Source organism: Gossypium raimondii, chromosome 2 (genome assembly GCF_025698545.1).
Source record: "Gossypium raimondii isolate GPD5lz chromosome 2, ASM2569854v1, whole genome shotgun sequence".
Lineage (NCBI taxonomy): Eukaryota > Viridiplantae > Streptophyta > Magnoliopsida > Malvales > Malvaceae > Gossypium > Gossypium raimondii.
In genome coordinates this window covers 39,306,394-39,332,854 of record NC_068566.1, presented here as the reverse complement: position 1 = coordinate 39,332,854, position 26,461 = coordinate 39,306,394, and the positions used below count along the sequence as shown (strand labels likewise).

At 33.0% G+C, this 26,461-nt stretch overlaps 1 protein-coding gene and 1 non-coding gene across 6 annotated transcripts; one reads left to right on the top strand and one right to left on the bottom strand.

Annotated features, from left to right (window-relative positions):
• Positions 1-11,455: 11,455 nt before the first annotated feature.
• Positions 11,456-11,562, bottom strand: LOC128039443 (small nucleolar RNA R71). The gene has a single exon (XR_008193946.1). It is a non-coding gene; the product is annotated as a small nucleolar RNA R71 (small nucleolar RNA).
• A 12,091-nt stretch (positions 11,563-23,653) lies between these two features.
• Positions 23,654-25,380, top strand: LOC105788703 (protein yippee-like At4g27745). Of its 5 annotated transcripts, none has more exons than XM_012615714.2 (3): positions 23,654-23,829; positions 24,297-24,430; positions 24,954-25,380. In XM_012615714.2, exons 2-3 carry the CDS (start codon positions 24,338-24,340, stop codon positions 25,179-25,181), a joined length of 321 nt encoding a protein of 106 aa, XP_012471168.1. In that variant the 5' UTR covers positions 23,654-23,829; positions 24,297-24,337; the 3' UTR covers positions 25,182-25,380. The 5 variants fall into 5 exon arrangements, with proteins under 5 accessions (XP_012471168.1, XP_012471166.1, XP_012471167.1 ...); XM_012615712.2 differs by having other exon boundaries at positions 23,654-23,834; XM_012615713.2 differs by having other exon boundaries at positions 23,656-23,829; positions 24,288-24,430.
• Positions 25,381-26,461: the final 1,081 nt, after the last annotated feature.

Here is a 26,461-nt window from a genome sequence, read left to right as displayed (position 1 = left end):
TTTATTTTTAATCAAACATACTTTTTAACTTTCATGTTTCACTTTCGTCATCATATCGTGCCCTCCATTTTTTCCCAATTCCAAAATCAAGCTTCAAAATCCCTAAGCCCTAACTCACCACCTCCACCGATCCACCTCCATCCAATTCTAGAATCAAGATTCAAAATCCCAAATTTCAGAATCCAGTAGCTAGCCCTGGTATTTCGTCAATAGGAATTTGCGTAAGTCTGGTATTTCTTTCTTTTTCTTCTTCTTTTTTTTAGTTCATCTTGCCTAACAGCGAAAAGGATCAGTAGCTAGCCAACCCTTTTCTTCCGTTCTATTGCATAAGTGCATGCATGTATGTATATATGTATTATGATAACACTCCATAATATTCTTCTGCTTTGCTATAATAACATAGAGTTGCAGATAGGGCTGATACGGGTATGGTACTTGTTAGTAGACAAGAATGATGTTTTAGATGATTTTTGTATTGACTGTGTCTATTATATTATTGAATATTTGCAGAAAACATACATAGATTAGTAAATTAGTTTGAATTGCATATTAATGTAATTAAGCAAAAAATAATATTAGCTTTAAATTTATATTGTGTGAATCCGTTTTGGTCATAGACCCACCACTCAAATTCTTATTTTATCTATATATCAAATCAGATCATTGCTACATTTTTTGCTCTCTTATCATCATAGCTTAAGTTGTTTCTATTTTTACAAGTTCTTTTCTTCTTGTTTCATGGGTTAAGCTTTTTGTTGTAATATGGCCACTTGGCGTAAACTCTAGTCATTCCCCCCCCCCAAAACAATAAATTCCTATTGTCTGTAGATCAAAATGGCCGCTAATCAAGTTTAGGTAAATATTAATTCATGTGTGAAGATTCTGGTATTTCTTTCTTTTTTCTTGTTCTTCTTTTTTTTTAGTTCATTTTTGTAATTATTATTTGTTTGGATTGTAGATAAAAAAGAAATGTAAGCTTCTGGAGGGATTGGATCGGATTTTTTAGTGTCTCTTCAATAATATTTTTGTTTTTATTTATATTTTTTCTTTTACTTGATTTAAGTACTATTCTTTTATTTATAGAAAATGATAATATAGTTGTTTTTTGGTTTTAATGCAATAATATAGTTTATTGAAGTAGCTAAAAGGGCTAAACTAATTTCACTAAATCCAATCTCCACTGAAATAAGTTTATTTTTAGCAGGAAAGATCTATAAACCCAAGTTAATTTATTTATTTTCCCTGTTCCACAATTATGTCTATATATGTTTTGTCTGCATATACATAGCCACTTGTCTCATTACTCTTACTGTTGTATATGCATGTTTATGCTATTTTCCATATATATACATGTAGTTGCATCAGTTTAAAGTAGGTTCTAGCTGTTTTACACATTACTACAAGTTCTTCTGGGTAGGGGTCTAAGAGCTTTTATTTTGTACCCTGTTTTATACCCAATTAATACATCTCGAAGTAGGGTGTTCCTTTTAGGCTGATAAATGCGGCCTCCTTTGTAAAGTGAAAGTTTCAATGCAGAGTATATATATTGCGTTAGGTAGCTAGGTTTGTTGTGCTCAAATTAAATTATTTTGATGATCCACATCAAGTTGTAATAAACTCAGTATACCAACTGTACCAGTTTAATAATTTATTATTGATGATTCATATCTATACAATAATTTTCTTAATTATTTTATTTTGGTCAAGTTTAATTAATTGAAAGTTGAAACCACTTGTCCATTTCAGTGTGACTAATGCATTGATAATTATCTGTAACTAGATAAGATGTAAAATATTTCAGTCTATTTAATTTTATATTTTTATTTAAAATTTTGATACTATAATATGTAGTTTTATGAAGCCATAAAATTATAGTGCTAAAGCTGTAACTTGTTGTAAAGCATCTGTGTTACTACTCACTCTGAGTTTGGATAACATTAATAGCAGATATGTATACTACTTTTACGCATGCTCCATCCTATACTGTTATCATTAGTTAGTCCATGTGAACTTGTTTTGATTCTCCATACCTGACCCGGCTCTTCGTGTCTTCTAGGTTCTTACAAAACAACAATCTGACCGACCGCATACTCGATATTTATATGTTAGTCTTCTCTATATATATGTAAATGTGTCAGATTCTGACACACATTTTCTCCCTTTTTCTCTGTCTTTCTTGTGTTATACCAATCACACATTATATACAATTGATTTTAAGTTGGGCTAACATTTTATAATAGTAAATAATAATATGGAATAATTCATATATTATATACAATTGTTGAACAATTATATAATCTTTTGGTTTATTTGGATTTCAGGACTTGAGTTTTTATGACTATGGCTAGTTCGAACACTCCTATACCTATGGACAATGGGTTTAATGAGTATGAAAGTGCTCTCAAACGTCAAAAGTCTACCACTTCAAAGGTGTGGGATGAAATGACAAAGGTTGAATGCCAGAACAAAAATGAATTGAAGGCACAATGTAATCACTGTAAGACTATCTTCTCTGCTAAATCTTTTAGTGGAACCTCTCATTTAAGACGTCATCTAAATAGTTGTTTGAAAAAAGTTAATAAGGACATCACTCAATACACTATAGACACTCAACCATCATTAGGAGGTGTTACATCTATAAAAAACTACAAGTTTGATGCTGATGAGTGTCATCAAGCTATTTCTACTTTTCTTGTGTGTGGCAAGCATTCATTTAGGATAGTTGAAGAACGGGGATTTAGATACATGATGAGAATTGCTAGTCCTAATTTTAAGAATATAAGTAGACATACAACTGCTAGGGATGTCCTAATGTATTATGCAAAAGAGAGATCGTGTTAAAGAAGAGTTGGCTAAAGCACTTGTTTAATTTATCGAACTTCTGATAATTGAAACTCGGAGCATACTAATGATGAATATATTTGCATTAATGCTCATTGGGTTGACAAAGATTGGAAGCTACAAAAGAGAATCATAATGTTTAGAGCTTTATTTCCTCTGTATGATGGTTTGAACATAACGGATGAACTTGTTTTATGTTTATCTCAATGGGGTATAGATAAGAAATTTTTAGCATCACTTTGATAATGCTTCTTATAATGATGTTATGGTTTCTTGTCTTAAAAATAATTTTCGTGCAAACTGAGCTATTTTGTGTGATGGTGCTTTTTTTCAAGTTAGATGTTGTGCACATATATTGAATCTTATAGTTAAAGCTGGTTTGGAATTTGCTGATGATGTTGTTGGTAAGATTCGAAATGGAATTAAGTACATAAAAAAGTCGAGAATTCGTAGGAAAAGATTTTATGATGTGGCCGACAAAAGTTTTCATTTTAATGTGACCAAAAAGTTGCGTCAAGATGTGTGTGTGTGATGGAATTCTACTTATTTGATGCTTGAATCTTCTCTTTACTATAAAGATGTGCTAGATTATTAGGGACAACGGGATAAAGATTATCAAATGTTTGCACTTTCTAACGAAGAGTGGAGAAATGTTGCTATTCTTTGTAAATTTTTGAAAGTCTTTTATGATGTGACCTATGTTTTTTCTAGTTCTAATTATCCAACGGCTAATCTTTATTTTAGAGGGGTTTGGAAGGTTCACAAGGTCTTGCTTGATACAGTTAAAGGTCTTTATTCATTTTTAACTCCAATGGTTAAGCAAATGCAAGAGAAATTTAATAAATATTGGGTTGAGTATTCATTGATATTGTCATGTGCTGCAATTTTAGATCCTCGTTACAAGTTGAATTATGTGCAGTATTGCTTTACTACAATCTATGGTATTCATGCTTTAGATTTTGTTGAAATCATTCTTAGCAATCTTAGACTCTTGTTTGACGAGTATGTTAAGAAATCCAAATCCACGTCTTCCTCTTTGGCTGGGAGTTCTAATGTTTCGGATAAAAATCCTGTTGATTCTAGTTTGGATGGACACAATGTTAATAGTGCTGATTTTGGGGGGATTTTGATGAGAGTGATGATTATAAACGGTATTTAAATGAATCTAGCACTAGGAGTGAAAAGTCAATGTTGGACAATTATTTGGAAGAACCGGAGCTTGAGTCGAATAGTCAAATAGAAATTTTAGATTATTGGAGCAAAAGTTCAATTCGATACAATGAGCTTTCATTATTGGCTTGTGATCTTTGGGCAATTCCAATATTGACTGTAGCTTCTGAATCGGCTTTTAGCATAGGTAAGAAAGTTATCACACCTTTGAGGGGTTCACTTAAGCCAAAAATGGTTCAAGCCGTTGTTGCTTGGGTTATTGGATGCGAGCTAAGGGATTTTCAACAGGTAATTATTATTTTTGTTTTATTGTTGTAATTTTATATTATTTTTTTATCAATTTGATTATCTAATTGTTTATTCTTATTTCATGTTAAAAATTGGTTGCAAGAATGATGATGACAATGAAGATGATGTTTCTTTGATTGCTTTTTAGGTTACCTTCCTTTCTAATTGTTGAAAATTCAATTTAGCTTACAATTTATAGTTTGTTACAAAATTAAATATGTTGATTGGTTAATGTATAGATATTTTAGTTAGTTGATTATATTTTGTAGGTTTTTGATGCTATTTTGGTGCTGTAAAATTTAATATGGGTCGGGTCGGGCTGGGCTCGGGCTTAGCAATTTTCTTTCAGGCCGGGCTTGGACAAATTTTAGGCCCATATTTTAGGTTGGGCCAGGCCCGGGCCTAGAAAACAGGCTTAAAATTTTGTCTGAGCCCGGCCGGCCTAGCCCATGATCACCTCTAGGTGCTAATTTATGGGCAAAACCTTTTTTTTAATAAACTTGATGGTTAGACTAATGGAGGTACCAATTTCGTGAAAAAAAATAGTTTAGGTTCCAATATGGGAAAAATGACAATTTAGATATCAATTTATGGGTTAAGCCTATTTTTTAAGTTGTTTATATATTCTAAATAGTCTCATCAATAATTTTAATTAATATATTGTTATTTAAATAATAATGATTTTATAAAACACATGAACAACTCGTGTATTATACTAAATAGAAAACTTAAAAAAAAACCCATAGCAATGTCGATATAGTTGTCGAAACCCCTTTTTTTTATAGCTCAACTTTTGTTTTAAAATGAAAATGGAGTCACCACCAATCCTTTTTGTTAGGTGTGATTGGATCACCTCGAAACTTAATCATTTCAATAAAATGTTAGATTTACTAAAACGATAATTTTCGGCCTACAAAATCCAGGAAATAGGTTTGGGAGTTGGTTACGTATAAGGAAGGGTTAGCACCCTCATGGTGCCCAAAATTGGTACCTAGTTGATTACTTGATGTCTTAGCATCCAAAATTGAGAATTTGAAGAGAATTTAAAACACAATCCCTTTTTACATGATGCAATTTGATGGCATTGAAAGTGTCATATCTATATTGAACTTTATGGATGAAGCTTTCTTATTTCGGGTTGATCGAGAAGTCATGTCTCATAAGTTGGGGGCACGATATTTCGAATCATTGAAAAGAAGATTACTCATTGCTTAAATTTAAACCCTATTTTTTACGTTAGATAAGGAGGTTCGATTATTTCAGTTCAAAGAATAAATCATACCCTGTAAGTTAGGGGCACAACTTCTCGATTATTTTAGTTTAAAGAATAAATCATACCCTGTAAGTTAGGGGCACAACTTCCCAAATCCATAAATTAAGAACATCACCTCGATTTTAATTATTTATGTGTTGTGTGAAAACCAATATTACACTAAAGTGATGTGTGAATCTATTCAAACATATTATATCAAACGGATGTATGTAGCAACATTTACAATATGATGACAAATGCACAATTATGATAAAATAATAACATAAATAGTAGGATAAGATAACCACATTATGATAAAAAAAAGCATAAGAAACTTTTATCCAATTAATAATACTATTCACTAAGAATAATGGTGATGAAATAATACGAAAAGGCATGTTAATGACGTGATTATGTTCATTATTAAGTTTTGAGCAAATTTTAGCAAAAATAATATTAATTAACAACAATAAGCAATTAATAATTTTAATGGTATCAACATTTTAAAATAAAAGACTAAAATGAAATAATCAAGAAATTTGAGGGTAAAATGTAAATTCCATAATTTAAAGGGAAAAATAAAAAAATTAAACATGCTGGAATTTAAATAACAGAAAGCAAAGGGACCGTATCCAAAAATAAAGGACTAAATTGGAACCCTAAAAAGTGGTGAAGTTTGAATTGCAAGGAAACAAAAAAAAACAAATAAAAGATTAAATTAAAACAAAATAGAAAAGTAAAGGGACCTAGGGTGCTATTTTCCCCAACCCCAATACACGTGTCACCCTTAGTGAGTCAACAGTAGGTCAGGGGACCAAAATTTAAGAAAATAAAATAAAAAGGTAAAAATAAAATAAATAAAAAATGAGTATAGGATAAAATTAAGAAAAAGGAAAAAAGCGGAAAGGTCTAGGAAACAATTTTCCCAACCCTTCAAAAAACACGCGGATCATAGGGTTATTTGGGTTGGATCTTCGGGTCGTGCCAAAACAACGTTGTTTTGGATGTATGAAGCCAAGCCTAAAACGATGTCGTTTTAGGGGCCTATATAAATTAAAAAATCCTAAAAAAATCATTTGGTTTCAGTTTTAAAAAAATATTTCTCTTTTTTCTCTGCAACCCTCTTTTTTATCTTGCCCTAAGGATAGTGGGTCTCCGCCGTGGCCATCGATCATCGGCGATGGATACCACCACCTCTAGTGCTCAGAGATCACAAAGTCCCCTTTTAACACCCCTTTTTGTGTAGAACCCGAATCTAGGGTCAAAACCCCCTAAAAAACAAACTTAAAAAAATAATGAAACCTTTCAATTTCTTTTTCGTTCAATGAGGCCCTCGACGAACCCTAAGGGGTTCGGCAATGAGATGAAACGTCGTAGGTAAAAATCTAAACTTTTTGTTTTATTTTATGTTTTTTTCAAAAAATAAAAAGGAAAAATAAATATACTACCTTTGTTTTTCTTTAAAAAGCTCTGTATTTTTCTTCTTCTTTTTTTGTATTTTATTTCTTTTGTAAAAATTACAAAGAGTTTTTGTTTGGCTTTTATAGCCAAATCAATTACAAAATATTGTTTTTTCTTTCTTTGTTTTTTTCTTTTCCCTGTTTCTTTGTTTTGCCCATTATCCTCTATTCTCTACTTTTGTTTTTTTTTCTTTTTTGTTGTATTTGTGACAAGGTCAAAGGCGCTGGGGAGCCACGCCTTGCCATTTCAGTGAAAGGAGGGCAGGCCTCGGGCGGTGCGCTTGCTGACGTGAAAAGGCAGAGGAGCGGCAGTGGCGGCTGGAGGCTTAGAGGAATTAGGGTTTTCTGTTTTAGGTTTAGGGAATTTGGGCTTGGGCTTAGGTAATTGGGTATTTAGGTTTTGTATTTGAGCTTGTAAATGGACTTGACTTTTAATAAATGGACTTGTTTTTTTTTTGTCTTTGTGTTTGTTTGTTTTTGTTGGGCTGGACGAAATTGGGACTCTACAGTTGCCCTTCTTTGCTCATTGTCATGTAAAGGTAATAGAGCAAAAACCTTAAAAGTAGACCAATTCTGTCTGGTCCCTCTGAATCTCGACTTCTCTGGTTCTTTTCTTTTTTAAGTAACCCACTTTTTCAATTCCTTGGTTACTTTACTTTTTCAATCTCATGATGCACACTTCGTATTCCGCCATATTATTTGTGTAATCAAAATCAAGTTTATTGGTGAAAAGGTAATGATCTTTGTCTGGGGATACCAAGACTACCACAATTCCGTTACCCATAGCATTTGAGACGGTATCAAAATTCAATTTCCAGGGATATTCTCTTAGAGTACCTTTTTTAGTGGTCGCAACATACATTAGACCTTCATTCGGGAAATTGAAATTTAAAGGCTCGAAATCGTCTAGAGCTCTGCTAGCTAGGAAATTCGCTATTACACTTCCTTTTAGTGCCTTCTAGTTTACATAGAGTATATCAAATTCGGAGAACAATATTTGCCATACAACCATTCTTCCATTCAACGCGGTTGATTCCATCATGTACTTTAGAGGGTCCATTTTCGAGATTATCCAAGTCATATGGTACAACATGTATTGTCTCAGCCTTCTAGTTGTCCAGATTAAGGCACAACACAACTTCTCAATTGACAAATATCCTCACATTCAGTGAACTTATTGCTAAGTTAATAGATCTCTCTTTCTTTTCTCCTTGACTCATCATGTTGACGAAGTATTCATCCCATAGAATTTCTAAATAATTCCAAGTACAATAATAGTGGTTTATCTAGGCTAAGCGGCATCAACATTGGGGCGTTGGATAAGTAACGTTTGACCTTGTCGAAAGTCTTCTGGCATTCCTCATCCCATACACCTGGGTCATGTTTCTTAAGGAGACGGAATATGAGGTCACATTTCTCGGTTAGTTGTGAAATAAATCAGGAAACGTGATTTAATCTCCCTAAGAAACCCCAAACTTCTTTTTGGGTACGCGATGGTGGTAACTTCTGCATGGACTTGACTTTATCTAGGTCAATCTCAACCGCTTTCTCGCCGACTACAGATCCCAGCAATTTACCAGATGTGGCCTCGAAACTGCATTTTGCTGGATTCAACTTCAGCTGGAATTTTCTCAACCTCAAGAACAGTTTCTTCAAGATTTTCACATGCTCGCTCTCTGTTCGGGATTTAGCGATCATATCATCGGAAAAAAACCTTAATTTCTTTGTGCATCATACCATGAATCAAAGTTACCATGGCTCTTTGATACGTTGCTCCCACATTTTTCAGTCCGAATGACATCACTTTATAACAAAATGTTCCCTACATTGTTACAAAAGTGGTATTCTCTATATCTTCAGAATGCATCTTTATCTGGTTGTATCCGGAGAAACCATCCATGAAGGAGAACAGTGAATGACTTGCCGTGTTGCCCACTAGGGTATCGAACAGTAAATGACTTGCCGTGTTGCCCACTAGGGTATCGATTTGAGGTAATGGGAAATTATTCTTCGGGCTAACTTTGTTTAAATCCCTATAGTCTACACACATTTGTACTGTCCCATCTTTCTTAGGGATAGGGACTATGTTGGCTACCCACTCCGAATATTTGACCACTTGTAGGAAACTAGCGTCAAATTGTTTATTGACCTCTTCTTTTATTTTCAATAGTACATCGGGCCTCATGCTTCGAAGTTTCTGCTGAACCAGCTTGAATTCTTCCTTTATGGGAAGCCTGTCTACCACGATATCAATACTTAGACCAGACATTTCTTGATACGACTATGTAAGGGCATCTTTAAATAATTGGAGCAATTCAATAAGGTCTCGCATTGTCTCTACAGTGATGCAAGTTCTGATTTTCACCTCTTTCTTTTCTTGTTCATCGCCTAAGCTCACAATTCCCACTGACTTTTTGTGAGGTAAGATTTGTTTCTCGTATTGCTCTACCATCCTTAACAAATCAAGAGACAAGTTACAATCTCGATCATTTTCAAAATCCTAAGGTTCTTCTAGACACATATCTTGGACAAAAAGAGACTCTGAGTCAGTAGTAGCATCGTTTGTATCATTGACATCTAGATACCTGTTATAAGAATAAAAGAATACCCAAATAACAAATAAATTTAAGAATAATTATCTGTGTGGTATCAGTATTTGGGAGTGAAACAATGTATCCTTTAAATTCACGTTTCTATACTTAGGAGAGCATTTGGGAGCGAAATGAGCGAAAAACGAGTGAAACTCGAGATAATAAAGTTGTTTCCAAGATCCACACAGCCTAGGCATTTCCACACGGGCTGGCCACACGTCTGTGTGACCCACACGCCCATGTGCCAGCTCGTGTCAATATCGCACATTGCTTCCCAAATACGCGAAAAAACCCAATTTTTAGGCTTTCTGATCATTCTAAAGTCTATAAATATCAATTAGAAAAAGATCTAAGGGGGCACGCATAGAAGATCGAAGAAAAGACTCGAAGAACACCATCGGAATCAACTCGGAAGCACATCTTATTCAAGATTGAAGATCTCCATTTAATTTCCATCGAAGTTTTATTGAGTTTCTTTATATCTTGTTGTTATCATAATTTTGAGATGTTTTCATTCCAGATTATGAACTAAATTCCGTAAATAATTAGGGAAGATGAAACCTATGATGAATCTATTATTTGATTTCTGATTTACATGATAAATACTTGATTCTTGTTCTCAATTATGTATGCTTATTTCATGTTTTAATATTTTTAGAATATTAATTCATGTTTATTGTAGTTATTTTAGTGGAGCAAAAGTCTCTGTTCAAGAGTAGATCTAACATAATTGAGTGGAGTTGCATGCAATCCTAGAAATAGGACGATATAAATCTATCGAATTAAAGTTAAATCTAATAGGGGAATCCATATATAGAGTTAATGCGACAATAGGGGTTTTAATTAGAAAGAGATTTCAATTAATCAACCTAGAGTCAGTTGTTCTTACTCTCGAAAGAGATATTAACATAATTTAGGGATTTCTACAGATCAAGACACAAGTGAATAAATCGTTTAATTCAGATTCAAAATAATAGGTGAAGTCTAGGTGGATTCTTTCCTGGGTATTGTCTATCTTATTGGTTATCTTCAATTATTTTCCTAATTCATTCTCTGTTGCGTTCTTAGTAAATCAGTTTAGTTAATTTTAGATTAAAAACAATCTCATCAATTTGTCGGCTAAATAATAGAAAAATAGTAATTACTAGTACTTTTAGTCCTCATGGATACGATATTCCCTACTCACCATAGTTATATTATTGTTCGATAGGTGCGCTTGCCTTTTTCATAATTATAGTTAGTTTAGTGACAATAAAGTTTTTGGTGCCGTTGCCGGGGACTAAAATATTATGAACACTCAATTTTTTTTAGTTTAGCCATTTATTTTATTGCATTTTATTTTTGCTTTTAGTTTAATTTTTACATTCTAATTTTTCTTTAATTTTTCTTCTGGTAGGTTCCTTTATTACTAAGGAGATGGGTGATAATCAGAATAATCAGCTTCCTCCTATAGTGGCAGCGAATCCCGTAGATCCTGCTCTTGTTCCTCGTACTATGTACGATTATGCCAAACCCACTGTAACTAGGGCTGAATCGAGTATTTTAAGACCTATTATTACTGCAAATAATTTCGAACTAATACCAAACATTATTCAGATGATTCAACGTTTGTTCTGTTCGATAGTTTGCAAGACAAAGACTCATATACTCATTTGGCCAGCTTTTTGGAAATTTGCGATACTTTCAAAATTGTTGGCGTCACTGAAGATGCCATTCGCCTACTATTATTCCCTTTCTCATTGAAGAATAAAGCTGAGCAGTGGTTGTACTCTTTACCACGAGGTTCCATCACTACATAAGATAAAATGACCGAGAACTTCCTACTGAAGTACTTCACTCTGGCTAAGACAACAAAGTTGAGGAACTATATCTCTTCCTTTGTGTAGGTCAATTTAGAGACATTATATGATGCATGGGAGAGGTTTAAGGATTTATTTAGAAGGTTCTCTCACCATGGGATACCTTTATGGCTACAAGTTCAAACCTTTTACAGTGGTTTGAATCCCTCAACTAGGCAACTAATCAACGCAGCAGTCAGTGGAACTCTGAACAATAAAACACCTGAAGCGACTTATGAATTTATTGAAGAAATATCACTGAATAATCATTAGTGGCAAGTCATGAGGACGGAGCTGATGAAAACAGCCGGTGTTTTTAATTTAGATGCGATCACTATATTATCAAACTAGGTAGAAATATTAAATAGAAAATTTGATGATTTATATCTTTCTATGCAGGTAAATCAGGTAGCGCAATGCGATGCAAATGGAGGTGAAATAAATAATCCAGAATATTTACATTTCGGTCCTAGCACGGAGAATGAGCATATCAATTATACAGGTAATAATTCTAGAACTCAAAATAACCCTTATAGTAAAAACTATAATGCAGGTTGGAGAAACCACCCAAACTTCACATGGGGTGATCAAGGAAACCAAATATCACAACCCCTTCCGAGCTTACAACAACCTTATCAGCCAGAGAAGAAGCCAAACCTTGTAGAGATGTTAGCAAAATTTATTTCGGCATCGGAGACTCATTTTCAAAACATCGAGACAACTTTGAAAAATCAGAAAGCATCAATTCTTAGGCTCGAAATCAGGTTGAACAGCTTGCTAAATTGGTTTCAAAAAAGCAACAAGGTAGTTCACCCAGTAACACCAAACCTAACCCAATAGAGTACGTGAAAGTAGTTACATTGAGGAATAGGAAAGTGTTAGCTGAACCCAAAAAGAATCTACAATAGGAAACTGATAAGGCAAATGATGAGGGGTAAAACCCGAAGAAATTCAGACACCAGTGGTTAAATAATATAAACCACCGATCCTGTATCTAGCCAAGTTGAAGAAAGACCGCATGGATGAACAATTTAGTAAATTTCTTGAACTTTTTAAACAATTACATATCAATTTACCTTTAGTTGAAGCTTTTTCGTAGATGCCCACATTTGCAAAATTCTTAAAAGAGGTATTAACAAATAAAAGAAAGTTTGAAGAACTATCCACTGTGGAACTCAACGAGGAATGTTCAGCTATCTTCCAAAATAAATTGCTAACTAAGCTGAAAGATCTATGAAGTTTTATTATTCCCTATTTTATTAGTAGTTTAAATATTGAGAAAGCATTAGTTGATTTGAGTGTTAGTATTAATTTGATGCCTTATAAAATGTTCAAGCAACTTGATCTTAGGGAACCTAAACCCACTAGGATGAGTATTCAATTAACTGATAGATCTGTTAAATATCCTAGAAGTATTATTGAAGATGTACTTGTAAATGTATATAAATTCATATTCCCCATTGATTTTGTTGTGCTTGACGTGGATGAAGGTAGTAAGGTACCTTTAATTTTAGGTCTCCCCTTTTTAGCCACTATTAAGGCTGTCATTGATGTTGGTGATGGTAAACTTGTGCTTAAAATAGGTGATGAAGAGATTACTTTTAAAATCTATGATGCCATGCGATTCTCTAGAAAACAAGATGATTCCTATTATTTTATTGACTCTATTGACCATGTTATTCAAGACTCATTACAGGAAATTATTCATAAGGACACGTCAGAACTATGTCTTGTTCATGGAGAGGAGGTAGATGACGATACTGCTATGATAAGTGAGACAACATTTGATTTAAATTCTAATGAGTCTTCACTGAGACAAAAGAATTATTAGGGCTTTAAGGTAAACAATGAATTAAAATTAAAACCCTCTATTGAAGAAACTCCCAAATTGGAACTGAAGCAATTACCAAATCACTTAGAGTATGCATTTCTTGAAGACAATTCTACTTTGCTAATGATTATTGCTTCAGATTTGAAGCCAAATGAGAAAGATGAGCTATTGCAAGTATTAAAGGAACACAAAATAGCCATAGCTTGGAAGATTTCCAACATCAAAGGATCAGTCATTCTTTTTGCACCCATAAAATTTTAATGGAAGATGAGTATAAACCATGTGTGCAAGCTCAAAGAAGGTTAAATCCTAACATGAAGGAAGTTGTTAAAGCTGAGGTAATTAAACTTCTAGATGCTGGAGTTATTTATCCTAATTTTGATAATACTTGGGTGAGCCATGTGCAAGTTGTTCCTAAAAAAGGATGCATGACTGTTGTAGCCAACTAGAAAAACGAGTTGATTCCAACGAGAACAGTCACGGGATGGAGAGTTTGTATTGACTATAGGAAGTTGAATGATGCCATAAGGAAAGATCATTTTCCTCTACCATTCATAGATAAAATGTTGGAGAGATTATCTAGTCACATGTATTATTGCTTCCTAGATGGACTTTTTGGCTACTTCCAAATCCCGATAGCTCCCGAGGACCAAGAAAAAAATGACATTTACATGTCTATATGGTACGTTTTCTTATCGAAGAATGCCATTTGAATTGTGTAATGCTTCTGCTACTTTCCAGTGTTGCATGCTAGCAATCTTTGATGAACTTGTAGAAAACATTATGGTGGTATTTACGGATGACTTCTCAGTATTCGGTAATTCTTTCCACCTTTGTCTTAAAAATTTAAAACAAGTTTTAATGAGATGTAAAGAAACGAACATTGTGCTTAATTGGGAAAAAAGTCACTTCATGGTTCGGGAAGGGATTTTGTTGGGCCATAAAATTTCTAGTTAATGGATTGAGGTTGATAGAGCGAAAATTGAAACTATCAAAAAATTACCCCCAGTTCAGTTAAGGCTATTCGAAGCTTTTTAAGACATGTTGGATTTTATAGAAGGTTTATCAAAGATTTCTCTAAAATAGCTAAGCTTTTAACTAATTTGCTAGAAAATGATGTGACATTCAATTTTAATCAGGAATGCTTAGAAGCATTTAATACTCTTAAGGAAAACTTAATTAATGCCCCGATTGTGGTTGCACCTGATTGGAATTTACCCTTTGAACTGATGTGTGATGCGAGTGATTTTACAGTTGGTGCAATTCTTAGACAGCGAAGAGACAAGCATTTCCAGCCAATCTATTATGCAAGCAAGACTTTGAAAGATGCACAAGAAAATTACACTACTATAGAAAAAGAATTGTTAGCTGTGGTTTTTGAATTCAATAAATTTAGACTATATTTAATGTTGTCTAAAGTTGTTGTTTACATTGACCATTCTACTTTGTGCTATCTTTTAACTAAATCGGATGCAAAACCTTGACTTATAAGGTGAATTTTATTATTGCAGGAATTCAATTTCAAAATCCAAGATAAGAAAGGAGCTGAAAATCTTACAGTAGATCATCTTTCATGACTAGAGAATCCTTATCTTAATGAGCTTAATGAGAATGAGATAAATGACTCATTTCCTAAGGAACAACTCATGGTTATAATCGATTCTGAAGTTCCTTGGTTTGCGGATATCGCAAATTACCTGGACGTTAACATCTTACCAAAAGGGTTGACACATCACCAAAAGAAGCAATTCTTTGCCGATGTGAAAAATTATTTTTGGGAGGACCCTTTTCTTTTTCGTGTATGTGCAAATCAAGTAATTCGAAGGTGTGTTACAAAATCAGAAGCGAATAATATATTGAAACACTGCCACTTAGGACTGTCAAGAGGACATTATAGTGGAATTAGGACAGCACATAAAATGCTTGAATCGAGTTTTTATTGGCCCACACTGTTCAAGAACGCTAACAGGTATGTTGCTTCTTGTGATAGATGCCAAAGAATAGGTAATATCTCTAAACATGATGAAATGCCTCAAACTTATATGCTTTTATGTGAAATTTTTGACGTCTGAGGCATTGATTTCATGGGTCCATTCCCTAGCTCTTTCGGTAATAAATACATTCTAGTAGCAGTTGATTATATGTCAAAATGGGTAGAAGCTCAAGCTTTACCAACTAATGATGCTAGAGTGGTAGTTCGATTTCTTAAGAAGCTCTTTTCTCGATTTGGAACACCTAGAGCGATTATTAGTGATAGGGGTACACATTTTTGTAATGCTCAATTTGATAAGGTCCTTAAAAAGTATGGGGTGCATCATAGAACAGCTACCACTTATCACCCTCAAACTAGTGACCAAGTTGAAGTTGCGAATCGAGAACTCAAACACAGTCTAGGAAAAACTGTGGAGTCAAATAAAAAGGATTGGGCGATAAAAGCAGATGACGCTTTATGGGCTTATAGGATTACGTATAAGACACCTATAGGAACATCTCCTTACATACTAGTATATGGAAAGAGTTGTCATTTACCACTTGAACTCGAACATAAAGCATTTTGGGCAGTAAAATTTCTAAATTACGACCTTAAACTTGCAGGTGAGAAAAGATTGATGCAGCTAAACGAGTTAGACGAGTGGCGAGCTAATGCTTACGAGAATTCAATATTATATAAAAAAGCGACAAAGCGACGCCATGATGCTCGTTTGAAGCAGCCCAAACAATTTGTAGTTGGGGATTGTGTCCTTTTATACAATTCAAAGCTCAAACTATTTCCCGGGAAACTGAAATCAAGATGGTCAGGTCTATTCGTGGTACAAACCGTTTTCCTGTACAGTATGATAGAGGTAACACATCTGGCATATCGCACATTTAAGGCAAATAGACATCGACTCAAATTTTATAGTGGTGACGATTTTAGAAATGATAAAGAGGAGCTTCGGCTCTGCGAACCACCGTGCCGTGCGAATACAAGGTAAGTCAAACTTAGACTCTAAATAAGCGCTTCTCGGGAGGCAAGCCAAATGTTTAACTTTTGCTAATGTTTTTAATTCCATTACATGCTAATTTAAAATCTAAAAAAAAGTGTGTTCTTGACCCATGCGGCCTGGACATACGGGCATGTGGAACACACGGCCTGGACACATGGGCATGTCGTAGGCCTTGTGTGAAATGGGGTAATCGACAATGAGTTACATGGCCTGGCGACATGGCCGTGTGACCCACACGGCCTGGCCACACCAGCGTATGAGATCTCACATGGGCGTGAGAGAAGCGAAGGAAAACACACACGGGCGTGTCCTAGGCAGTGTGAAACCTGGAGCTAATTTTTTTCAATTTTAAATCAAGTCAGAGAGTTACACGAGCAAGGCACACAGCCGTGTGAGAGACACGGCCTGGCCACACGAGCGTATAGGATCTCACATGGGCGTGGGAAAAGCGAAGGAAAACACACACGGCTTGGGATATGGGTGTGTCTTAGGCCGTGTGAAACCGTGAGCTAATTTTTTTCAATTTTAAATCACGTCAGAGAGTTACACGGGTAAGGCACACGGTCGTGTGAGAGACACGACCGGGCCATACGGGCAGGTGAGAGTCCACACGGACGTAGGAGAAGTAAAGGAGATCACACACAACCTGGACACACGGGCGTGTCCATGGCTGTGTGAAAATTGGGTTAATTTTTAATTGCACATGGGAAAAATACTCCATACGGCCGTGTGGCCCAAACCCTATAATTCCTTTCTCAATTTGTCTTTTTCTTCTTCCCCAACCAAGCTACCTCTTTTATTTTATTTATTTATTCTTTATTATATTATTTATTATTATTTTACTAATTTTTTTAAAAATTTATTTATTTATTATTCTTATACTTAGATTTTAAATTTCTTTTAATTTTCTTAGATTTCTATTATTTTTAGTATTTTTTATTACCATTGAGTTTATTATTTTTATCCTTTTATTTTTAATTTTTATTTTATTTATCTTTCTTTTTAATTTTGTTTTAGTTGCTTTATTTTTTTATTTTCTTAAACTTTTTTAATTATTATCTTTTGAAATATTTTTTATGGTTGCTTCTAATCGAGTTATAATTCCTTAGTCTTCTTTATTATTTGTGTTTATTTTCTTATTAGTTTTCTTAGAATCATGCGTTACATTTAGATTTGACTACAATTCCGCTTTTCAGTATTCTGGGGATTTCATCCAATATTCAGGGCAGTTTTAGTTTTTTCCCTCTCTTATAATATTCTGTTTATACTGTAATTATATATGTTTGTACATTGAGGACAATGTATATCTTAAGTGTAGGGAGGTTATTTATATAATTTTAGAAAATCCACGAATTATGTCTTGTGTTTAAGTAATTTTCTCATACTTCTATTAGAATGAATATTTATCGATTTGTGATTTTTATTGATGTGTTTTAGATTAAATTCATAGATATTTGTGCATTGGTTGTTTTAAACTTTAAGACATGAGAGAATCAAGCATGATAAATTTATTTTCAGAATTAAAAATTTTAGGTTGTTTCCCTGAATTAAGGTATTACCTTGAAGTTTTAAATTTACAAGTTTGACATCAAAAACCATAATTTGTTGTGAGATTTTGAGCCTTTAGAGCATACATTTTTCTTGCTCATTTTATTATTGGTTGTGAGTGTGTCAATTTGATTTGTTATTCTAGAACTTGCTTCGATTATGCATGTCGAGACCACACATTTGGTTTGATATACTCAGATGATAAAGGCACTTAGGTTTTAACTCATTTATCCCATAAAAAACCTACCTTGTTAATTAACCCTTAGTGAACATTGTTGAGCCTAACACATCGTTTCTTAATTTACCCATTAATTTTAACCCATAACTCTTTTTTTATTGTTCATTGAGGATTTTTCCCGTTTTATCAAGATTTAATTCGGTTAGTTGCCTAACTGTGCTCTTTTGTTTGCTTTGCTGAATTATCTATTATTGTAAAAAAAATCAAAAAAAATATTGAAAAAATATTGATTATTATTTAGTTCTATGATTGAGCTTGAACAGTTAAATTAATATTTTGAGAAGAAACTCATTTTCTTATTCTTGAATAGTTCTTAATTTATTCACTTGCTTTTAATTCAGCATTTGTTTAATTTTATAAATTGGTAATTTATCAATTTGATCTCAATTTTAACCAACCGTTTCAACCTTTCTCCACACCCTTAACCTAAGCCCCATTACAACCTCTTAAAGACATTTTATAGTGGTGGAGATTTGATTTTCATGCAAGCCTATGGTAATGATTTTTCATGTTTGACTATTGAGTGCTTATTCTTGAACCTTAAACACTTCGAGTGATTTAAGTGAACCTTTAGTGAGGATGTCGATTCTTGTTGATTTTGAATTAAAGGTAATTACTTAGATAAGGGGAAATACCTATGTTTTCATGCTTTAAAAATGTTCGACTTGGATTATTTGAATCTTTAGTGCTCTTTTAGTTGAATTATCAATGTATGATTATTTGTGAATTATGTCGAAAAATTATTGATAAGGATTATAAGTTGAGAAAGATTAATTTTAATTGTGAGTTAAGGATTTTGCTTGATGGATCTATAAGTCTGGGGATATTTGATAAGCCATAAAAGTAACATATTCTTGATGCATTTTTGGATTATTTATTATGTAAATTAGTGAAATTGATCCTCCTAATCCTTTAAATTCATGTTTCTATACTTAAAAGAGCATTTGGAAGCGAAAAGAGCAAAAAACGAGCCAAAATCGGGAAAATAAAGTTGTTTCTATGATCCACATAGGCTGGCCACACGCCCATGTGCCAACTTATGTCGATATTGTACCTTGCTTCCTAAATACGTGGAAAAACCCAATTTTTAGGTTTTCTGGGCATTCTAAAAGTCTATAAATATCAATTAGAAGAAGATATAAAGGGGCGTGCATAGAAGATTTAAGCAAAGACTCGAAGAACGCCATCGAAATCAACTCGGAAGCGCATCTCCTTTACGATTGAAGATCTCCATTTAATTTTCGTCAAAGTTTTATTGAGTTTCTTTATCTCTTGTTGTTATCCTAATTTTGAGATGTTTTCATTCCAGATTATAATCTAAATTCCATAGATACCTAGGGAAGATGAAACCTATAATGAATCTTATGATTTGATTTCTGATTTACATGATAAATACTTGATTCTTGTTCTCAATTATGTATGCTTATTTCGTGTTTTAATATTTTCAGGATATTAATTCATGTTTAATGTGCTTATTTCAGTGGAGCAAAAGTCCCTATTTAAAGTAGACCTAGCATAATTGAGTGGAGATGCATGCAATCCTAGAAATAGGACAACATAAATCTACCGAATTAGAGTCAAATCTAATAGAGGAATCCATATATCGAGTTAATGTGATGATAGAGGTTTTAATTAGAAAGATATTTCAATTAATCAACCTAAAGTCAGTTGTTCTTACTCTCGAAAGAGATATTAACATAATTTAGGGATTTCTACGGATCAAGACACAAGTGAATAAATCGTTTAATTCAAATTCAGAATAATAGGTGAAGTCTAGGTGGATTATTTCCTAGGTATTGTCTATTTCATTGGTTATCTTCAATTATTTTCCTAGTTCATTCTCTATTGCGTTCTTAGTAAATTAGTTTAGTTTATTTTAAATTAAAAACAATCTCATCAATTTGTTGGCTAAATAATAGAAAAACAGCAATTACTAGTACTTTTAGTCCTCGTGGATATGATATTCCCTACTCACCATAGCTATACTATTGTTCGATAGGTACGATTGTCTTTGTCGTAATTATAGTTAGTTTAGTAACTATCAGACAGACTCTTAAATGCAGTTTGGTTCTAATGTAAGGGTACCCGAACCAACAGATTCCTTAATATTCACCCATTAAAGGCTCATACGGACCGAGTTCAGCTCAGGGGAATACATTTTACTATATCTACTATAGAGGTGAAGACCTCACGAAAACATAAGTACAGATGTATCCCGAAAGCGATCCACTATCCTATACGGAGGTGAAGACCTCTCGAAGGAAATAGCTTCCCACTCCCACTTAAGAAGGCCGGAATAGAACAATTATTATGCAATATGTGTGAAAACATACAAAGACTAATTCTTAAACCTCGACTTAACAAAAAATAGGATCATATGTTTAGATCCCTATGACACGAGATTACTAACAAGAATATTCGTAAACATTTTTTACAACCGAAGCAAGAACATGAATGAATGATGAAGTGCAAGAAAGGACTGCAAATTAAATTAAACTGAATTCTCAATTTCCAACAAAAGGATCGAAAAGTAATCAACTCGCGGCTTGACTCTCTTATCATTCCCAAGTGGAGTCGCCAAACTATCGAAACCCCTTTTTTATAGCTCGACTTTTATTTTAAAATAAAAATAGAGTCGCCACCAATCATTTTTATTGAGTGTGATTGGATCACCTCGAAACTTAATCATTCAATAAAGGTCAGATTTACTAAAAAGATAATTTTCGGCCTACAAAATCCAAGAAATCGGTTTGGGAGTCGGTTACATATGAGGAAGGATTAGCACCCTTATAACGCCCAAAATTTGTACCTAGTTGATTACTTGATGTCTTAGCATCCAAAATTAAGAATTAAAAGAGAATTTAAAACACGATCCCTTTTTCACATTATGTGATTTGATGGCATTGAAAGTGTCATATCTATATTGAACTTTATAGAGGAAGGTTTCTTATTTCGAGTCGATCGAGAAGTCACATCTCATAAGTTGGGGGCACGATATTTCGAATCATTGAAAAGAAAAATACTCATTGCTTAAATTTAAACCATATTTTTTTATTTAGATAATGACGTTCAATTATTTTGGTTTAAAGAATAAATCATACACCGTAAGTTTTACGTGTTGTGCGAAAACCAATATTACACTAAAGTGATGTGTGAGTCTATTCGAACATATTATATCAAACGGATGTATGTAGCAACATTTAGAATATGATGACAAATGCAAAATTATGATAAAATAATAACATAAATAGTAGGATAAGCCAACCACATTATGATAATAAAAAACATAAGAAAATTTTATCCAATTAATAATACTATTCACTAAGAATAATGGTGATGAAATAATACGAAAAGGCATTTTAATGACGTGATTATGTTCATATATTATTAATTTTGAGAAAATTTTAGCAAAAATAACATTAATTAGCAACAATAAGCACTTAACAAGATTAATAGTATCAACATTTTAAAATAAAATACTAACAGAAATAATCGGAAATTTGAGGGTAAAATATAAATTTCATAATTTAAAGGGTAAAAAATAAAAAAATTTAAACATGCTAGAATTTAAATAACAAAAAGCAAAGGGACCGAATCCAAAAATAAAGGACTAAATTGAAACCCTAAAAAATTTTTGAAGTTCAAATTGCAAGAAAACAAAAAAAAACAAATAAAGGATTAAATTAAAACCAAATAAAAAAAGTATAGGGACCTAGGGTGCTATTTTCCCCAACCCCAATACACGTGTTACCCTCAGTGGGTCAACAATAGGTGGGGACCAAAACGTAAGAAAATAAACTAAAAGGGTAAAAATAAAATAAATAGAAAAAGGAGTGTAAGATGAAATTAAAAAGAAAAAAGCAGAAGGGTCTAGGAAGTAATTTTCCCAACCCTTCAAAACACACGTGGATCCTGGGGCTATTTGGGTTGGATCTTCGGGTTATGCCACAACGACGTTGTTTTGGATGTATGAAGCCAAGCCCAAAATGACGTCATTTTAGGGCCTATATAAATTAAAAAATCCTAAAAAAAATCACTTGGTTTCACTTTAAAAAAATTTGTTCTTTCCTTTTTTTTCCTTTAAAACCTTCTTATCCATCCGACCCGAGGACAGTGGGTCTCCGTCATGGCCACCGATCATTGACGACAGAGACCACCGCCTCCAGTGGCCAGAGATCACCAAAAAAGTCCCTTTTTAACACCCATTTTTGTGTAGAACCCGAATTCGGGATCAAAGCCCCCGAAAAAAACAAACATAGAAAAGAAACGGTGAAACGTTTTGATTTCTTTCTCATTCGATGAGGCCTTCGACGAACCCTAAGGTGTTCGGAGACCTTTCGAATCAGGGGAGGTCACCCACGTCGACGGTGAGATTAAATGTCGCAGGTAAAAATCTAAACTTTTTTATTTTATTTTATGTTTTTTCCAAAAATAAAAAAGGCAAAATAAATATACTACCTTTAAAAAAAAAAAAAGAGGCACTGTTGTTTTTTTTTTTTTGTATTTGATTTCTTCTGTAAAAATTACAAAGAGTTTTTATTTAGCTTTTATAACCAAATCTATTACAAAATATTGTTTTTCCTTTCTTTGTTTTTTTCCTTTCGCTACTTCTCTGTTCTGTCCTCTGTTCTCTGCTTTTTTTTTTCTTTTTTGTAGGTATTCGTGGCAAGGTCAAAGGCACTGGGGAGCCACGCCTTGCCATTTAGGTGAAAGGAAGGTAGACCTTGAGCGACGTGCCTGTTGGCATGGCAAAGGCAGAGGAGCGGCGACGGCTAGAAGCTTAGAGGAATTAGGGTTTTCTGTTTTAGGTTTAGGGGATTTGGGCTTGGGCTTAGGCTTAGGTAATTGGGTATTTAGGTTTTGTATTTGGGTAGTATTTGGGTTTGTAAATGGACTGGACTTTTAATAAATGGGCTTGTTTTTATTTTTGTTTATTTGTTTTTTTGGTCTTTTGGTTTGTTCAGTTTTGTTGGGCCGGACGAAATTGGACCTCTACAATAGTCTTAGCTTGATAGGCATGGGCGTTGTTGCCAATATATGATATGTGAGTTTAAGTGTGTCGAAACGTATAATCCTCCTATTTATAGGGGAGGGGCTATGGGTAGTTCTAGGCATCATGTCAAAAAAAGTAAACATGATCAGAATCTATAATGAGATTATTAAAAAAAACATAGTAAAACATTTCCTTTAGTTACGGCTGAGAAATAAAAAATACCAAAAATCTACTCAAACCAAAGTGTTTGGACAATTTATGGAATCCAAATTTAAAAACTGTAGTTACCCAAAACCAAATTGAATTCTATTTTGTATTTAATATGTAATTAATGTTATTTTTTATTATATAAAATAAATATTTTACATTTAAAATAGCAAAAATAATTTAAAATTTCTTAAAGATTTATTTTTAAAAATATTTATGAAAAATATTTTCGAATATTTACTATATAATATTAAAAAAATTTAAAACAAAATTTATTCTATCAAAATAAATCTAAAATTTTAAAAATAAATAAATATGAAAAATCAACAACCAAATCAAACCTAAGCAAATTAGGATAAAGGATTCAAACAAATTAAAAATCCAAATCAAACCGAACCGGAACTAACGTTAGTTGCGCACATCACGCTTTACGTTGGGCGCGCGTGTCACCTACGGCGACGCTTTTCTTCAACAAGACACTACAGACTCCAGAGTGTAATTATCTTTGACTCGAGAATATTTTCAGGAAAATCAAAATCCTCCGTTCTCATTTTCTTCCATGAAGCCCCACTCTCGCTCGTAAAGGTCAGGTTAGTGTTAATTACGAATGAAATTTTGTTATCCAGATCAAATGCAATTAATTATAAGAAATAATTTCTCAAGAATCTTGAGTAACTATTGAAAATTCTAGTTTTCTTTCACACCCTGAAGAAAAGAATTTGAACATTTCTCAGATTTTAAACTCAAGAAGGAATAAATAAAGAAGGACCATCTTTTCATTTTACACCTCAGATCCTCATCCATTTTTATTTATTTTTCTTGAAATAGTTATTAATACCCATCCTGTCTTTGTCAGATCCATTTCTTTAATCGGAATTAATAGTATCTTCTCTCTCCTTGCAGTCCACTTTGGTTTAACATTGCACGCAAATGCCTAAATTAATTTCTTAAAAATACTTTAATTGCACTGTTTTAGACTTTTAGGTGAAGAGTTCCTATCTTTTCAAATTTTGATCAAGTAAACCGGGATTTGTTTTTGTTAGCTTGTTTAGGTCTAAATTCCTGGGTGTTGAAGCCTCCAAATTGTTGATCAATGGCTGAATCCTTGGGTCCACGATTGTACAGCTGCTATAATTGTGGAAATCATGTTTCTCTCCACGACGATATCATTTCCAAGTCTTTTCAGGTACAGCACTACAAGGTTCTGAATGTGTCTTTCGAAATTTTAGCAGACTGGTTGTTTCCCTTGTACATTTTCTGCATAACTGAGAGACTATGTTATTTGGATTTGGTTTTGGTTGAATTGAGTGTGGGATATGAATATTGAATCCTAAAAACTCAGCAGAAATTATGTCATCGGAAATAGGCTGGAATAGTGTTAGTATATTTGAAATTTAATCTTGTATTTTTATTTAAAATATTTTTTTAAGTTTCAAAATTTAAATTCAACTGTTAATAATATTAAAAAATTTAATAAATTTTTGATGTGACATTTAAAATGAAAGAAATATGTAACTAAAAATGATATTGTAATGAGGGTAAATAACATGGAAGAATTTTAAACTTGTCAATAATTGGACATACATTTTTAAATCTAAAAATAGAGGAACTAAATTGCTTGAAATAAACATAGAGAAATTAAATTCAGGTTTTTTAAGAGTTTTCTTCATTAATATTGGAAAATTTGGTCACATTGGTTTTGTTGTTAGGGAAGAAGTGGGCGAGCATTTTTGTTTTCGCATGCAATGAATATAAGAGTAGGAGCAAAAGCAGACAGGCATCTAATAACGGGTCTCCACACAGTTGCGGATATTTACTGTGGTGATTGCGGTGAGTTGTTAGGTTGGAAATACGAGCGAGCTTACAAGGCGTCGCAGAAGTACAAGGAAGGTAAATTTATACTTGAGAAGGCAAAGATTGCTAAGGAGAATTGGTAGTAGCATTCATTTCTCTACTAATTGGAAATGTTGTCATTGTTTCCCACCACCATGCCTAATGGCTTGCCATTTCCCCATGTTAATACATTTGTGCTATTATTCTCAACTACTCTCTTATTTTGCACTATGCATTCTGCATTATGATTATTGTTTATGCTTTTTTCAAAATTTCAATGCATGATGTAATAAACTTCTTTAAATGCTGGACAAGAACTCCAACCATTATTCTGAATCAAATCTTGTGAAGTAAAAATATGTATTTAAATAATATTCAAATTCGTTAATTTTATGATACTTTAGTAAGAATGTAAAAAATAAGTTATTGTAATTCATTATTAATATTTTGATACATTAAATATAAATTTTAATTGTTGTGTTTAATTTGAATATATACAAATTTAAATATACTAAATATATATTACATAAAATATATGGGTTAAAATTTTCATTTAAGGTAAAAAATATTCTTCCAAAAGTAAAGCAAATTGCTTCTACATTTGACCCCAAAACCATTTTGAAAAGCAACGACAAACAAAGTCCCTTCAATCCATTGAAAACAAATTTGCTTGGCTTTTATTTGAAGAATTATGATGGTTCACGAGTGAAGGGGAAAGGAGACGATGGAATTTGTGTTCTCTTCATCAGTACAAACATTTTAGTTTAGTCTTCTTTGTAAAAATATTCTAAATAAAAAAATTTAGAAAAATATTGCATGTTATTAATTATTTAAGAAGATATCGTAATTTTTCACTTATATAATCTTTTAAAATAAAATTTTATGAGATGTATGTGTCATGTGTCAATATTTAATAAAACTATCAAGTCACATTTCTACCATTACTCCATATAACAAATTCAAAATATATATATTTTTAAATCCGTCATGCAAAGGAGTAAAGAAGTAATTTCGAAAGAGTGAAATGGTAAAAATAATTAATCTTTCAATCACTTCAATTAATACCTTTTACACATGTGAAATGGTAAAAATAAATAAATAAGGATCTCTGGCTCATCTCATCAATATTCAACCCCCAACTTGAATCAAAATTACACTTAGGGTAGGTTTGAGTGGACGGTGCGATGCGTTTAACTTACTTTTTATCTCATACTACAGTATCTAATATCACCACCACCGCCTATGCCCATTTAACCCACAACTTCATTTGCAGTGTATGCTATCTAAAAAGTTCTTCATTATAAATAGGTAATTTTATTTTTAATGTCTCTATTCCCCCAACAACAGTTCCCAACCCTTAACCTCTGCTGGTCATTTTATTATT

Bases quoted from the DNA above. Each gene is read 5' to 3' on its own strand.
- LOC105788703 (XM_012615714.2), top strand. From the start codon at position 24,338: ATGGCTGAATCCTTGGGTCCACGATTGTACAGCTGCTATAATTGTGGA. The intron at 24,431-24,953 runs GTACAGCACTAC...TTTTGTTGTTAG, and splicing joins TCATTTCCAAGTCTTTTCAG to GGAAGAAGTGGGCGAGCATT.